This window comes from Cibotium barometz, chromosome 53 (genome assembly GCF_041138505.1).
Source record: "Cibotium barometz isolate CiBa-2024 chromosome 53, ASM4113850v1, whole genome shotgun sequence".
NCBI lineage: Eukaryota > Viridiplantae > Streptophyta > Polypodiopsida > Cyatheales > Cibotiaceae > Cibotium > Cibotium barometz.
The window spans coordinates 36,375,121-36,390,937 of record NC_141098.1 but is presented as its reverse complement, the minus strand read 5'-3'; the positions used below and the strand labels follow the sequence as shown (position 1 = coordinate 36,390,937).

The window sequence follows — 15,817 nt, the reverse complement described above, 5'->3', positions numbered from 1 at the left end:
AAAACAAGTTAGGTTGCTTTGCAATGCCCTAGTCATTTCCCTACTTGTTTGTCATGCAAAGGTTAGGGAGCCATGGCCCATGGGTATGTGTATTGAAGCTAAGGTTGGATTGAGTTGACTTCCAAGTAAGCATGCCACCATAAGGTGAATAATTATTTATTAATTAGATCAATACATACATATATATATATATTCTCTCTCTCTCTATATATTGAAGCTAGGGTTGGATTGAGTTGACTTCCAAGTAAGCATGCCATAAGGTGAACAATTATTTATTAATTAGATCAATAAATACATTATATATATATATAGATAGAGAGAGAGAGAGAATATATATATATATATATATATATATATATATATATATATATGTAGAGAGAGAGAGAGAGAGAGAGAGAGAGGTATTAACGTCGGTAGAGAGAGAGAGAGACCCCAATAATTATTTATGATTTAGAGGAAAACCCATCATCAAACAGGAGGGCTTCTCTGTGACAGATCGCGAGGCGATTAGGGTTTTCTCATCCACCGCATACCACAGTTGGAACTGTGTAGGGTTTCCTGCAGCTCTGGACCTTACACGAAGAAGAAGAAGCAGCAACAGAAGAGAGCGAAGAGCAGGGTTCGCATTCGAGCAGGATGTTATTGTCTCCGCAGAGCAAGTGGATGGCCTTTCTGGATGAACCACCTCAGCCCAATTCCTCATTCTGGTGTGGTCTCAACGAGCAAGCTGACCTCAGGTCTGGTTCGTTCTAAACCCTGCGTCCTCATGCCCTCAATTTAGGTCTTTTCTTCATTGTTTTCCATATTGATTTGTCAGGCGGGTCACATTTGCCCTGATTAATCTTAGGGTATGTACATTAATTGTTCACATACACCCATTTTTGGGTATTTTCGCATGTGTTGCCCATCATCCGGGATGCCCCCAGATAGTTAACATGCTCTTGCACAGCAAACCATATCCCATCATCATATTCTCCGGTGGATTGCCGAAATCGTCAGGTTCTTCTACACCCAGGGTAGTTGTGAAAACACTCAGAATTTTGGAGTCGGGCCATCAATAGGCTTGCAGGAGACATGCACGTTAGGGTTTTTACTGGCACACGCGTTTGGGAGATTATGTGAAATGGGCCTTATTTGAGTGTGAGCCTTCTGGGGTCAGTTGGGTAATCTGATATTCCCCCCAGCGCTGAATGCTATACGCACTTTGTTCCAAGCCCCTACCTCTACAGACTGATTTGCACAAGTTAGGGCCATGAAACATCCAGCTATAGAAGGGGAATGTGTCCATCTACATCCCTGCCTGCAGAATGGGAAAGGTATCCCTTTGTGACCCCCCATGAAGACTGGTTAGGATTATTGGGTCATACACACGACTGTTTTATGGGTACTAATTCAAAAAGCGCACAGGCACATGCGCACACACATGCAGATTCACACATCGCATGCATACTCTGTCATGTGCAAGTTTGCCCATGGACATGTCCTGAAGCTAATCTAGAAGGGGCAGCCAGAAAAAAATGACTAGAACCAGGTTTTGGAGCATGAAGTGCAGTTTTGGCCAGTGTTGGACTTGGAGCAAGACATGGGAGACATTGAAGGACCTGTCGGCTGCATAAGATGCTGTTGGCTTCAAGAAGCTGCTGTTGGCTGCATGGAACAGGTAATGGCTGCGTTTTATGGAGAATATGCCCAGTCGGCTCGCTGACCAGCAGTCGGCCAGCACTCCAATTGTCCAAGGGCCTATATAAAGGCATAGTTGCTCATAGATAGATCATTCACTCCACTAGGGAGTGGGACCTTTATGTAGGACTGTTTTGGGTGATTACACCTTTTCATGAAGGCAGCCCATGGCTGTAGATTTAGGGGTACCTTTTTGTACCATATGAATATACTCTCTCTCTCTCTCTCTCTCTTCTCTCTCTTCTGTCTGCGTTTTTGCATCAGCATGTTCTAAGTGGTGTTTAGGGCTGAAAGAAGACTCTCAGAGCTTCCGTGTGTTACATTGGTATCAGAGCATCAGGCTCAGCAAGGCTAAACGCTGGTTCAGTCCCATATGATGGTGTACAGGTCCAAGGTACAGGAAAGTGCACAGATATGAAGCCCAAGGCAAGGAACACAAGATCGAGAAGAGCTCCCTAGAGGTTTGTTAGTGGTGTTCCACAAAGCCCAGAGGAGATGGCAGTCCTGTGAGCCAGATAGGTTTTCGGGCAACGGTCCCAAGGGAGGATGATCCTCCAAGGGGTGGAGTGAGAGTGCCAGACTCATTTCTCAGGAATGAAGACCAAGACGACGTTCAGAGTCAGGGCAGGAACGGATTTGGGATTGGATGGAACAGATGCATAGAGCTTATTCAGAGTCAGAGTGGTTTTGGAGACCGGGCCGGGTTTTCAGTGAAAAGGGTTGCCAGAGACGGATGGATGACAGAGGGACTCATGGAACAGAATGGGATGATGACAGTTATCCAAGAACAGGTTGGAATCCCGTCATCAAGTTTAGCAGAGGGGGATGTCATGTGCAAGTTTGCCCATGGACATGTGTTGAAGCTAATCCAGAAGGGGCAGCCAAAAAAAGATGACTAGAACTAAGTTTTGGAGCATGAAGTGCAGTTTTGGCCAGTGTTGGACTTGGAGCAGGACATGGAAGACATTGAAGGACCTTTCGGCTGCAAGAAGGTGCTGTCAGCTGCATGGAACAGGTCGTGGCTGCGTTTTATGGAGAATATGCCTAGTCGGCTAGCCGACCAGCACTCCAATTGTCCAAGGGCCTATATAAAGGCAGAGTTGCTCATAGATAGATCATTCACTCCACTAGGGAGTGGGTCCTTTATTTAGGACTGTTTTGGGCTGGGTGATGGGGAGAAAACCTGATTTAGGGTTAGAGTTCATTCATGGGAGACATACACAGAGAAGCAAGGGAGAGAGAGAGAGAGTCGTGGGGATAAGTCAACTCATGGGAATCATGAGTGTGTGACTCCCCTATCACACATGTATATTGCACTAGTACACATAGTGCACTTAGTACTTTTAATGTACTAAGTGTACTATGTACTATAACTTATGGGCTTGTACACACTATAAGGGTGGGCATAACGCCTTTACCCCAACAACCTCCCACTTAAAGGCAAAGTGCCCTTAAGTAAAGGAAAAGAAAAAATCAGCATGTACATGATAATATACAAGGCCATATCAAGGCTGAAACTGGCCTCATCCAATGCCCATCAAGTGTCTGCAATGAGCAAACCGCTCCGAAGGAAAACTCTTCGTCAACAGATCAGCCGGGTTGTCATCCGTATGAATCTTAACAAGCTGAATTTGCTTGTTCTCTATCACCTCTCTGATGAAGTGATACTTCACATCCACATGCTTCGTCTTTGCATGAAAAACAGGGTTCTTTGCCAACTGAATGGCACTCTGACTGTCACAATGCAACAATGGAATATCCCCTGTATAATCCAAATCAACCACTAACCGAGATAGCCATAATGCCTCCTTGCAAGCCTCTGTGGCTGCAATATACTCGGCCTCTGTAGTAGATAAGGCAATGCACTTCTGCATCCTGGATATCCATGACACAGCACCTCCTGTGAATGTAAATACATAACCTGTAGTAGACTTCCGGTTATCTGGATGACCGGCATAATCCGAATCCGTGTAACCATACACTAATGCATCCTGTTTGCCAAAGCAAATGCACAAATCCTGTGTGCCCTTCAGGTATCTCATGACACCTTTCACTGCTTCCCAATGCTTCTTGCCAGGGTTGGCCATGTATCTAGAAACCACTCCCACTGCAAATGCAATGCCCGGCCTAGTAGCAACCATGGCATACATGAGACTGCCACAAGCTGAAGCATACGGAATTTTGGCCATATCAGCCCTGTCTCTATCTGACTGTGGGCTGTCCATAGCACTGAGTTTCACATATGGAGACAAAGGAGTACTAGCTTTCTTCCCCCCGTCCATATTGAACCTCTGCAAGACTTTGCCAATGTATTCCTTCTGAGACAAATACAACACATGCTGATTTCTGTCCCGAAGTATCCGCATACCCAAGATGTGATTTGCATCACCCAAATCCTTCATATCAAAGGTTTGATGCAGCCTCTGCTTCAAGGCATCCATCTCTTTACGAGATTTCCCGGCAATCAACATATCATCAACATACAAAATGAGAATCAAGAGACTGCCATCCAAAGCTTTCTTGGTGTACAAGCAGTGATCTATGTCACTTCTCCTGAATTTCTGTGATTTCATGAATGTATCAAATTTATGATACCATTCCCTTGGTGCCTGTTTGAGCCCATAAAGACTCTTTTTCAGCTTGCATACAAGCTTCTCCTTTCCACTCACTGCATAACCCTCTGGCTGCTGCATATATATCTCCTCATGGAGATCACCGTGAAGAAAAGCAGTCTTCACATCCATCTGAATCAAGTCCAGATCATCATGCGCAACCAAAGCCAACACAGCTCTAAGTGTGGTCATTTTGACCACTGGAGAGAAGATCTCATCAAAGTCCACACCATATTCCTGCTTGAAGCCCTTAGCCACTAACCTGGCTTTGTATCTTGGCTTAGCATCTGATGCAACTTTGAGCCTGTAAACCCACTTGCATGGCAAAACCTTCTTGCCTGCAGGCAAAGGCACCAACTTCCAAGTTCCATTTTTATGCAGAGAATCCATCTCTGACTTCATGGCACGCTCCCATAGAGCCTTGTCTGCCCTCTGTAAAGCCTCTTTGTAACATGAGGGCTCCCCACAGTCAGTGAGCATCAAGTAGTCAACCCCTGGAACAAACCTGTCAGGGGCTCTGGAGGGTCTAGTGGACCTCCGTACCCAATGACCATCATTTGCAGGTTGCTGTCCAGCCTGCATATTACCCATTGGTGGCTCCTGTTCCATGCCATAAGGCTGAAAAATCATGCCCGGTATCTCCTCTAACTGTGGTATATCCATAGGGATATCTTCTGCCATATCTGGCTGTCCATTTGGACCATTTTCAGCACCATTTAAGGGCTGGTTTTCCTGCTGTAATGGCTGATTTACAGCCCTTTGTTGTTGTCCATGATGTCCATCATCATCAAAGATGACTCTGCCAGGCTCATGTTGCCTTGCAGGCTCCTTATACATGCATGTTTCATCAAAAATGACATCATTGCTGCGTATGATCTTTCTATTTGTGGGATCCCAAAGTCTATACCCCATTTCACCTCTGTCACCATATCCTAGGAATATGCATTTATGAGACTTAGGATCAAGTTTGGTGCGCATTTCCCTGCGTATGTGCACGTACGCAACGCAACCAAACACTCTCAAGTGCTTGTATGACGGAGGCTTCCCTGTCCATACTTCTTCTGGCACTTTCCCACCAAGCCTCGTGTTAGGTGACCTGTTTATAAGGTGAACGGCTGTCATAACAGCTTCAGCCCAAAAACCATGAGGTAATGCAGCATGTGACAACATAGAACGGACCTTCTCCTGTATGGTCCTGTTCATCCTCTCTGCTGTCCCGTTTTGTGGAGGATCATAAGGAGTAGAGAGCTCCCTCTTGATGCCTTTAGCATCACAAAAGTCCTGAAACTGTTTGGACATGTACTCTCCACCATTGTCGGAACGCAAAGCCTTCAGTGTTTTGCCAGTTTGATTCTCAACATGAGCAACAAACTTCTGAAACACTGAGAATGTATCACTCTTCAAACGAAGAGGATAGAACCACACCTTGCGTGTGGCATCATCAATAAATGACACAAAATATTTTGCCCCTCCCAAAGAAAGCTGAGGCATCTCACATACATCTGTATGCACAAGCTCTAACTGAGCATCTTTCTGTCCAAGAGCTTTCTTGTGGGGGCACTGTAGTTGCCTACCATATATACAATGCTCACAAAATTGAAAACTTGAAAACTTTAGAGAAGGCAAGTAACCCAAACGAGACAATTGCTCCATTCCTTTGACACTCATGTGTCCCAACCGGCTATGCCACATAGAAATTTCCGGCAGCTCGGTTGCATTTACATTAGCATGGTGACAAACACCTGTATGCATAAAGTAAAGAGTGTCCACCTTAGAGCCTCTGGCAACAACCAGTGAGCCCTTACTAATTTTCCACTTTCCACGACCAAATGTGGTAACATAATCAGCATCATCAAGCTGTCCAGTAGAAAGCAGATTCTTCTTGATCTCAGGCACATGCCTGACATCATGGAGCATAAGCTGTGAGCCATCTGAAAATACAAGCCTCACATCACCTCTGCCAAGTATCTTGCATGCATGGTTATCACCCAAATAAACCACTCCTTCATTGCCAGCAGTATACCTGACAAACAAGTCTCTGCAACCTGTGACATGAAAGGAGGCACCTGAATCAATGATCCATGAGTGCATACCATGACCACCTGTAAGAAGTGAATGGGCATCAAGTGAAGAAGTAAATAGGACCTCATCCTCACTGCCACCTGCATGTGACACATTGATTTCTTCAATCTTGACTCCACTTTTGCCCTTTGGCTTTACATCTTTGGCTTCATCTTTCTCTTTGTCTTTGCCTTTTCCCTTTTCCTTTTGATCATTTTTCCATTTGTAGCATTGCTTTTTGATGTGTCCCTTCTTGCCACAATAATGGCATTCCAAATCCTTTTTGGAGCGAGACTTGCTCCTTCCCCTTTCTTGGCTTTTACCCCTTTGCTGGGATCTCCCACGTGCATTCATTGCATTGGACTTTCCAACAGAGTTGTTTTTCCTGTTCATCTCTTCTTGAAGAAGAGCACCCTCAACATCTGCATATGACAGCATAGCATGCGAATTGCTAGTGGCTGTCCTGAATGTGTCCCAACTCTCTGGCAAAGTGCATAACAAAAAAGTGGCTTTGAACTCATCGTCCATTGCCAACTTTTGATTAATGACTTGGCTGACAATACCATTAAACTCATTGAGATGGGCTGTCATAGAAGCCCCTTCCTTCATCTGAAGACCTATGAGTTTCTTCAACCAATACACTTTGCTTGAGGCACTTTGTTGGGCATACAAGTCCTGCAATCTCTGCCACATTCCCCAAGCTGTCTTCTCTTCACGAATGCTGAAAAGTAATGAGTCTGACACAGACAACATGATAGTAGATCTTGCCAGCTCATCCATATCTTCCCACTCTTCAGCCGTAAGAGAAGCGGGCATCACACCCCTTTCTTTGATAGGCTTATGTTGCTTTTTCTGAAGCAACACATTGTAGCACTGGGTTTGCCAAATATCATAATTCTGCGAGCCTTCAAGCTTCTTGATGTGAAGCAATGAAGAGCTCTCACCTGTGGTTGCCATAGCAATATGCAACCTTTAATGCCTGACTCCTTGCAAATGTGCAAACACTGCACCCAAGATGTGCAAACACTGCACCCAAAGCACACAAAGTGCTTACAAATGTTCTCCCAAGCTTTATCTCCCACTGCGGAAGCAAGAATGCAACTTTTCTCCCACTTTATGTGATGAAAACACCAAAATCTGGTTGCTGCAGATTTTGGACAGCACCTTAAATGAGCTCTTTTGCCCTTCCAAAGTACTGTACAACAGTACCAATTGCTCACAAATGATGTACCAAACCTGTACCGGCAAGTTCAGCAGCTGAATTTGAACCTTTTGATCACTCAAAACAGTGTACAGCCATGCCAAAACATGCACAAAGATGTGCCAAATCTGTACCAGCAGGTACAATAGCAATAAATGCTCTCCTGGCTGTCCAAATGAGTGAAAATCAGACTTTTACAGTCCCGAACACTGCATACAACAGTCCCGAACAGAAATTGGGCAAAAGCCCCTTGACTGCAAGCTGATTTCTGAGGATTCAAGGCATAAATGTCTTGCCTGCTGCTTTGCAAAGCTCAACAAGCATACGAACTTGAAAAGCCCCTTGATTTGAGATCAATTTCTGATCATGCATGGTACATTGGGGCACATGAAGGCATCCAGAGTGTTCACGATGCTTCCCCCTGGCCACATATACATCAGATACATGAAAGCCCCTTGATTTACAGGCACATTGAGTGCTTGTAAGGCATCAACACATTATCCACAGCATCAAATGCGATTGCCTGCATGCAAATCAACCAAATCGGCACAAAAGCCCCTTGATTTGCACTGCAATTTGCTGCAATTTTGCCCAAATGTGCGATTTTTCACATCATACAGCATGTATGAGTGCTTAATTGCACAATTACATCAAAAGCCCCAAATTTCGACATCCAATTTCCTGCAAATTGATCCTGATTTGACCAATTTCCTGCAAATTTATCCTGATTGTGACCAATGTCACCCAATTTTGCCAATTTTGCTCAAAAATTGAGCAATTGGGCACTTGTACCTGCTCAATTGTTGATTGTACTTGCTCAATTGCAAATCCCAAAAAAAAATTGAGGCAAATACCTTGTAATTTCCTGATTTTTTCTTCAATGTGCAGGCTGAATGATGATTGCAGATGCTGTTGCAGGAGAGGTTGTGCTGATGAAAACTCCTCACTGTGGGGTTGGCGATGGGCAAATGCAGAATTTTGCTGAAAAGCTCTCAAAAAATCTCACACAGAGGAGTGGTGGAGCTTTTCTCCCACGTGCAGGCCTTCAGATTGCTGTGCGTGTACGGATGCTAGGTTGCATAGCTCTCCTCGTGGACGTCTCCTCGCTGGCCTCCTCGCTACCTCACCTGCTGCGAGCGCTGCTGGTCGTAAGCATTGTTACGCTTTGGGACAGCAAGGACAAAAGGTCAGCCTGTCCGTCCGTCAGCCTGTCCGCCCGTCAGCCTGTCCGCCTAGCTTCGCCTAGCAGCACTTGTTGACGTCGCCTTCCTGATGTATTCGAATTCTTCGCCAATGTTCGGCTGGCTGCTCACGCTCGACGCCCAGCGCTACACGCTTGTAGTCGAAAGCTCTGGTGGCGCCTGACACGCCTAGTAGTATTGACGGGTAGTAGCGATGACCACTAGGCGCACTGTTTGCGCCCAGCACACAAGAACGAGTCAGCCAGCTATCCTATGCTCCTTCGCTCCACGCTCAGATGGAGAAGTGGCTGCCTTCGCATGCGTATTTTGCCTGCGCCGTGTATTCGCCTAGCGCCTTCTATGCCAAGCGCTCGCTCACGCTTGAAGTCGACGCTTTGTGTTAAAGCTCGCCACCTTGTGCTTCGCTTTGCTGCTGCCTTCGTTCACGCTGAAGTGCCTTCTACACGCCTGAAGTTGCTGCCTGTTGCACTGCCTTGCTGCGCCTGACTCCTTGCTACCATCAAGGAGAAGAGGAAGGGAGGGATCACTAAGGGCTCTGATACCAGTTGATGGGGAGAAAACCTGATTTAGGGTTAGAGTTCATTCATGGGAGACATACACAGAGAAGCAAGGGAGAGAGAGAGAGAGTTGTGGGGATAAGTCAACTCATGGGAATCATGAGTGTGTGACTCCCCTATCACACATGTATATTGCACTAGTACACATAGTGCACTTAGTACTTTTAATGTACTAAGTGTACTATGTACTATAACTTATGGGCTTGTACACACTATAAGGGTGGGCATAACGCCTTTACCCCAACACTGGGTTGCAGGAAACGTTTCCTGGTAGGAAACGGCAAGACACAGGAAACGTTTGGAAACGCCAAACTCAATTACTAGGAAACGTCGGGGGTAGGCTCAAGTTTAAGGTTAAAAAACAGAAGTACAAATATATCTTTTTACAAAAAAATTAAAGTACATGTACAAATTCAATTATTGATCGGTAAGCACCATTAAAAGATGAAAAACAAAGCAAAACAATGGAAGACCATCATGGCTGAATTTCATTAATCAATCATTCTACAAGATAGAACTTGTTTACATGGGAAGTACACCTTCATCTTCAAACTGATCCTCAAAACACTCATAGATAGAATCCTCCTCTAATACATCCCATGCCTGGCATGGATCTGAAGAATACGAGGGCTCTTTCCGTGATATGAGCCTAAGATTACTGTGCACAAAGACCAAGTCATCTGCCTTCGTATGACCCAGCCGGTTCCGCTCATGGAATGTATGAAGCCATAGGTGGACCAATTTCTCTCACATGCTGAAGCGCTAGATACTTGAGATAAGACACGAATAGCCAATCTCTGTAACATAGGAGTACCTGTACCATAGTTCTCCCACCATGCAATAGGAGAAAGCTTTTGCATGTCCGCTAAAGCTGAAGACTCTGCAAAATCCCCCTGTAGTCCAATGTACTGTGACAATTGTGCTTTGTACTCTGTCTTCTCATCTTCATCTTTGCCCACCCTATCCAACGTCTTTCTCCACCCTTTCATCACATCCTTGTCCTTGTATGGTCGCTTCATAAACCACATTGGATTGAGGACATAAGCTGTTGCATGAAGAGGAGAATGAAGCATTTCCCAACGCTCTTGTGCAAGTACCCGAATCTCCTCGTACTCGTCATTGCCATCTATGTATTCTTTCAATATCTCCTTGATTTTCTCTAGCATCTGATCAATGCCCTCATAAACCGTACCCATGACCGGTTCATCTCTATCCACCATACGAAGCATTGCCATGACCGGCCACAAGACCTTGACATACTTCTCTATGTCCTCCCAAAAAGGAGTAGACAAGAGTTGCATCTCTATGTGCAAAGCATACTCGTTGTTTCTCTTCCATGCATCCCACTCCTCGCTTGTGACCAGCTGCTTCAAGGGACTCTTCACCTTCACCAATCTCTGCAACATCATGAAGTTTGAAGCAAATCGAGTATCACCTGGCCTAATGAGCTTGAGCTTGGAGTGTTTGCTGAACATGGCCCTTGTTGCATCATGATTCGAAATGAACTGCTGGACTTCTTTGCCTTGGGTGATAGCTCGATCCATCCACTCGATTAGGACCAAGTCCTTCAGTAGAAGATTCAAGCAATGAGTTGCACATGGTGTCCAAAAAATATGGGGATATGCTTGCTCCACCAAGTGACCTGCAAGCTTGCAATTGGCAGCACTATCCGTAATTACTTGCACCACATTGTCCACACCGACCTCCCTAATGATGTCCAAAAGAGCTTCTGCAATAAACTCCCCTGTTTTTTGGCTCCCGGATGTATCAATGGATCTCTTGAATACCACACCTCGAGCACTGGAGACAATAAAATTAATCAAGGGCCTCTTTGCGGTGTCTGTCCATCCATTAGACACAATGGAGCACCCAAAGTGTGGCCATGAAGCCTCTACCCCCGAGAGACGACTGCAAACCCTGTCTTTTTCCTTGTCCAAGAGTGTGGTGCGAAGCTTCTCATAGTTTGGGGCTTTGTAACCCTTACCAAAAGACGCTATTGCACCCACCATGTCATGAAAATAAGGAGACCGTGCACAATAAAACGGCATACCACATGCATAAAAGCATCGAGCAACGGCGTCATCTACTTCCTCTCGAGATGCATTCTTGAACATACCTTCCACGGACGGTTGCATTGTAGGCTTCTTGTTGACTAGATTGTTGCCAGTCTTTTGCTTCTTGATAGCGCTCTCATGGTCTTCTCGAGTCATGTTTGCTCGATTTTCAGTCGACACCTTGCAGCACACTTGGATGCCTTGGTTCTTGATGCCGAGTAAATGGGCCCGTACTCGTGGATAGGAGCCTGCAAAATTTGTTTTGCAAAAAGAACATTCCCATTTCTTGCTGCCCCCCTTTCCGAATGCTGCATTCTCAGTCACATACTTCCACAATGGCTCGGGAGCATGAGGTGCTTTAGGCTTGAAGGGCGTGATTAGGGGGACCACAGAAGAAGAAGAAGAGAACATGGTTGAAATTGGAAGTTAGCAAAAAAGAGGGGCTCTTCTCCTTCTAAGCCTGCAAGTTTGCTCCAATTGAAGCTGTTTCGAACAAAGCCACTCAGGGACAGAAACTGAATTGATGCATTTGCATTTTAAGGCTCTATGGCGAATAGCATCTGCGAGAGTAAGGTGGTATTTAGGATCAAGGGGACATTTGCAAGGCTCGAAAATGATCCTTCTTGGCGCACAGTTAAAGCAAATGCAAGGAGGTTGGGGTGCACAGTTTAAGCAAAGGCAAGGGGGCTCCTCCTGTGCTTGCATGAAAAGGGCTGGGAAGGGGGGAAAGAGAGAGAGAGAGGGGGAAGGAGAGAGAGCTGTGTGCGCCTAAGTTTCTCACAGAGAGCTAACTACGTTGCAGGTTGAGCTAACTTTTTTTTTTTCTAATTTTATTAAAACGGTGCTTTAAAAAAAAAAACCACAAACGGGCTTTTTAAAAAAACGGGCTCCTCGTTTTCATTAACTCTGGCGTGGAATGCTCTGGCACGCTGTGCGCTTGTGGGTTCATTAACGTTGCGCAGAGTCTATGCAGGGAGGCGAATCGATTTTTATTAATATTGGGCCCCGTTCGTTTTTTTTTAATTCGCAGCTCTTTTCGCTTTTTGGCCTGCTACGTGTCTTATAAATAGAACACTACAATCAAACGTTTCCCAGCCGTTTCCCCCTATACGAAACGGCTGGCAGGTGGGGAAACGTGGAAACGACGTTTCCACCCCTTCATCCCACGTTTCCTGCAACGAAGGTTTTGGGTGATTACACCTTTTCATGAAGGCAGCCCATGGCTGTAGATTTAGGGTACCTTTTTGTACCATATGAATATACTGAATTTCCAGCTATCTCTTTCTCTCTTCTCTCTCTTCTCTTTGCGTTTTTGCATCAGCATGTTCTAAGTGGTGTTTAGGACTGAAAGAAGACTCTCAGAGCTTCCGCGTGTTACATTGGTATCAGAGCATCAGGCTCAGCAAGGCTAAACGTTGGTTTAGTCCCATATGATGGTGTACATGTCCAAGGTACAGGAAAGTGCACAGATACGAAGCCCAAGGCAAGGAACACAAGATCGAGAAGAGCTCCCTAGAGGTTTGTTAGTGGTGTTCCACAAAGCCCAGAGGAGATGGCAGTCCTGTGAGCCAGATAGGTTTTCGGGCAACGGTCCCAAGGGAGGATGATCCTCCAAGGGGTGGAGTGAGAGTGCCAGACTCATTTCTCAGGAATGAAGACCAAGACGGCGTTCATAGTCAGGGCAGGAACGGATTTGGGACTGGATGGAACAGATGCATAGAGCTTATTCAGAGTCAGAGTGGTTTTGGAGACCGGGCCGGGTTTTCAATGAAAAGGGTTGCCAGAGACGGATGGATGACAGAGGGACTCAGGGAACAGAATGGGATGATGACAGTTATCCAAGAACAGGTTGGAATCCCGTCATCAAGTTTAGCAGAGGGGGATGTCATGTGCAAGTTTGCCCATGGACATGTCTTGAAGCTAATCCAGAAGGGGCAGCCAGAAAAAGATGACTAGAACCAAGTTTTGGAGCATGGAGTGCAGTTTTGGCCAGTGTTGGACTTGGAGCAGGACATGGAAGACATTGAAGGACCTGTCGCTGCAAGAAGCTGCCGTCGGCTGCATGGAACAAGTCGTGGCTGCGTTTTATGGAGAATATGCCCAGTCGGCTGGCCGACCAGCAGTTGGCCAGCACTCCAATTGTCCAAGGGCCTATATAAAGGCAGAGTTGCTCATAGATAGATCATTCACTCCACTAGGGAGTGGGTCCTTTATTTAGGACTGTTTTGGGTGATTACACCTTTTCATGAAGGCAGCCCATGGCTGTAGATTTAGGGGTACCTTTTTGTACCATATGAATATACTGAATTTCCAGCTATCTCTTTCTCTCTTCTCTCTTTTCTGTCTGCGTTTTTGCATCAGCATGTTCTAAGTGGTGTTTAGGGCTGAAAGAAGACTCTCAGAGCTTCCGCGTGTTACATACACGACACATGAGAGAGAGAGAGAGAGAGAGAGTAATTTAATGAATGTATAGAATCAAAGTCTGATCAAGAATTGGTGTTGGGACAGTGTCGATCAAGAAAAGGCATGCTCAAGGAAGAGGTAGTTGTCTTGACTTTTGATTCTTGGTACATATGCTCCTCATTGTGTTGCATGCAGGTTTGAATCTTTACTGCAAATTTAGAACCTTATTGGAAGAGGTAGTTGTCTTGACTTTTGATTCTTGGTACATATGCTTCTCGTTGTGTTGCATGCAGGTTTGAATCTTTACTGCAAATATAGAACCTTGTTTTTTCCCAAGAAAGTATAGGACCTTTTTATGCCAGATTTTTTAGGAGCCATATGTTCTATCATCCAGTTTTAGATTTCTCCTCACTGTTATCTGGTTGAATTGAGTGCAAAACATTGGTGCTAACATGATTAGATTTGTGTCACAAGATCACGGGATGAATTTACTGGGGTGACTTCTAGCAAAGCATGCCGGGAGAAGATGCGCCGGGAGCGTCTTAATGACAGGTAACACACATATATATAGGTAAATAAAGTATGGATGCAGTCTGTATAACAATGAGATGCTGAAGTTTTATTTAATGGATGAACCAGGTTCTTGGAGTTAAGCACCCTTTTGGAGTCAGGGACGACACCTAAAACAGATAAGACAGTCATTCTTTCCGATGCATTCTGTGCTCTTAATCAGTTGAAGACAGAAGCTCAGCAATTAAACGATTCCAACAATAAGCTCCGAGAGACTATCAAGGAGTTGAAGGTTTGATGTTTAACATCTGCTTTTGCTTCATTTATTGGCTCGATTGCCGGTTGATTAAGATATGCATTCAATCTATGAATCTCGTTGACACACTTTCAGGCAGAGAAAAGTGAACTTCGAGATGAGAAGCAGAGATTGAAGTTGGAGAAGGAGAGGTTGGAGCAACAAATGAAGACAATGACCATGCCTGCAGGGTATACGCCACATTCCGCTGCACTACATGCTGCAATGGCATCTTTTGCAGCACAGAACCAAGCTGCTGGCAGCAAGGGTGTTTCCATTCCTGGTTATCCGGGAATGGGAATGGGGATGTGGCAATGGATGCCGCCTGCTGTGCTCGATACGTCTGAGGATCACATGCTTAGACCGCCCGTGGCATAGGTTCCTTTTATTGCTGTAAGATGCTCGTATGGCATAGTGTCATTTGCTGAAGCAAAGGATCTTAAAATTGACACTTCATCTGTATAGTTGTCATATTTTCTGAGAAGTGTCTTGTAAGACAACTAGGTAGAGGTTGTTATGGATCTATTCTATCCCATTGATTAGCCCTGTTTCACTGAAGTTAATTGGTAGTGCTTAGTAACATTTGGCTGGCAGTTAACTGCTTGCTCTTGCTATGTGGCATTCTATGCCTGCTTATGATAATATTGCTTTCACTCTTGTAAGCCATTTCATTTTGAGACAACAAAGAAATGTGGACTACATGGGATTTGGTGTGAATAGTGAGATGCTACCTTCCAGTGCAGTGAAATGACATGCAGCTAATAGCGAGGCTGTTAACTCTGTTGTTGATAGTCTGCTGTTTAAGATCTTTTAACATTAGCTGGCATCCGTGTACTCCTCGTGCCTTGAGGCGATCTCCTCTCATGATAGTTGAGCTACACGGCTTCATTACAACCTTCTTTAAGTAGTAGCTTTATTAGTGTCTTTGTGCATATACGAAGAGAATAGCACCATGAGAAAAAGGGAGTAGTGTCAGTGTCATGGGCAAAGGAATACAAGGATCAGCAAGTTCTAGACTGGGTGACCCTGCGATTTTTATGCGTAATATCAGAATGCAAGTCTTGTGGTCTGTGACAGAAGGCAACTGATTTTCGTTGTTGTGTAAATGAAGGTTGAGAAGGCTTTGTTTGGGAAATTCAAATCAATGTTTGCCGTGGGAACTCGGAGTGGTTGCAGCTGGATTGCTTTCAGCATTCACTGCCAAAGGTGGTTACAGCATATGATGGCATTTTTTTTGTGGTT

General features: G+C 45.1%; 1 protein-coding gene and 1 pseudogene across 2 annotated transcripts; one reads left to right on the top strand and one right to left on the bottom strand.

The window, feature by feature from the left end:
- Positions 1–415: 415 nt before the first annotated feature.
- On the top strand, positions 416–15,276 carry LOC147608581 (transcription factor ILR3-like). 2 transcript variants are annotated; one of them, XM_086789502.1, is made up of 5 exons: positions 416–737; positions 13,876–13,908; positions 14,245–14,322; positions 14,410–14,572; positions 14,672–15,276. In XM_086789502.1, exons 1-5 carry the CDS (start codon positions 637–639, stop codon positions 14,951–14,953), a joined length of 657 nt encoding a protein of 218 aa, XP_086645628.1. In that variant the 5' UTR covers positions 416–636; the 3' UTR covers positions 14,954–15,276. The 2 variants fall into 2 exon arrangements, with proteins under 2 accessions (XP_086645628.1, XP_086645629.1); XM_086789503.1 differs by lacking the exon at positions 13,876–13,908 and having other exon boundaries at positions 457–737.
- Positions 9,331–11,672, bottom strand: LOC147608582 (uncharacterized; annotated as a pseudogene).
- Positions 15,277–15,817: the final 541 nt, after the last annotated feature.

Coding starts and splice junctions, on each gene's coding strand:
- LOC147608581 (XM_086789502.1), top strand. CDS start 637: ATGTTATTGTCTCCGCAGAGCAAGTGGATGGCCTTTCTGGATGAACCA. Junction 738..13,875: donor AACGAGCAAGCTGACCTCAG/GTCTGGTTCGTT, acceptor GTGTTGGGACAG/TGTCGATCAAGAAAAGGCAT. Junction 14,573..14,671: donor AGACTATCAAGGAGTTGAAG/GTTTGATGTTTA, acceptor ACACACTTTCAG/GCAGAGAAAAGTGAACTTCG.